Raw genomic sequence first — 857 nt, 5'->3', positions numbered from 1 at the left:
ATTCACACAAATACACAGACACACATATATATAAAAAATATATTTATATATATAATCCCTATATATATATATATATATGTATATATATATACATACATACATATATACATAGATACATAGATAAATAGACACACACACACACACACACACACACACACACACACACATACATACACACACACACACACACACATACATATATACATACATGCATACATACACTATACACATACATATACACATACACATATATACACACATACACACACACTATATATATATATATATATATTCCTTTAAACATACGAGTCTGTGTAGAGCTTCATAGTACCCAGCTCAGTACCAGGTGGACTGTCTACCCAGGCGTTGTACATCTCCTCCGTAAACTTGACCAGCCAGACCTTTCGATTGCCATGTGTGAGGTCTACTTGGGGATCGTCTTCCACTTCATCAGTTGCTTCACTAGACTCTTCCTTAACGGGAGGGTTCGTAAGCGACATAGTTAAATCATAATGTGTGGGGTCGATAGGTTCCTATCTGGCTATTTATGTAAATAAATGTATTGATGTTAATCGAACAACTGAAGTCTCCTCCACTATGAAAAGCAATGTATTTGTGTTACCAGCACATTTAAAAAAAAGCTGGTAAGGTATGTTAAAAAGTCTGACCCATACATACATACATATTAAAACCGACTGCCCTATTTTCCCGTGACCCGATTTAACACCGGCGGATCGATTACGCCATCTCACATCAGTCTTTTAGGCTTAGACTGGCATCATCATCGGTCGCTTGCACCCAATTTTTTTTTATATCATTTTTTTCATCATTTTTTTTCATCATTTTTTTTTGATTTT

At 35.1% G+C, this 857-nt stretch overlaps 1 protein-coding gene across 1 annotated transcript; it reads right to left on the bottom strand.

Annotated features, from left to right (window-relative positions):
• Nucleotides 1-306: 306 nt before the first annotated feature.
• Nucleotides 307-500, bottom strand: SARC_17558 (hypothetical protein; the record flags this gene model as incomplete). The annotated part of the gene is made up of 1 exon (XM_014288350.1): nt 307-500. A coding segment is annotated over one exon (194 nt), but the record flags the coding sequence as incomplete, so codon positions are not given.
• Between the last annotated feature and the right edge of the window lie 357 nt (nt 501-857).

The sequence above is a fragment of the Sphaeroforma arctica genome (assembly GCF_001186125.1).
Source record: "Sphaeroforma arctica JP610 unplaced genomic scaffold supercont1.11173, whole genome shotgun sequence".
NCBI lineage: Eukaryota > Ichthyosporea > Ichthyophonida > Sphaeroforma > Sphaeroforma arctica.
This window is presented reverse-complemented; position numbering and strand designations above follow the sequence as displayed.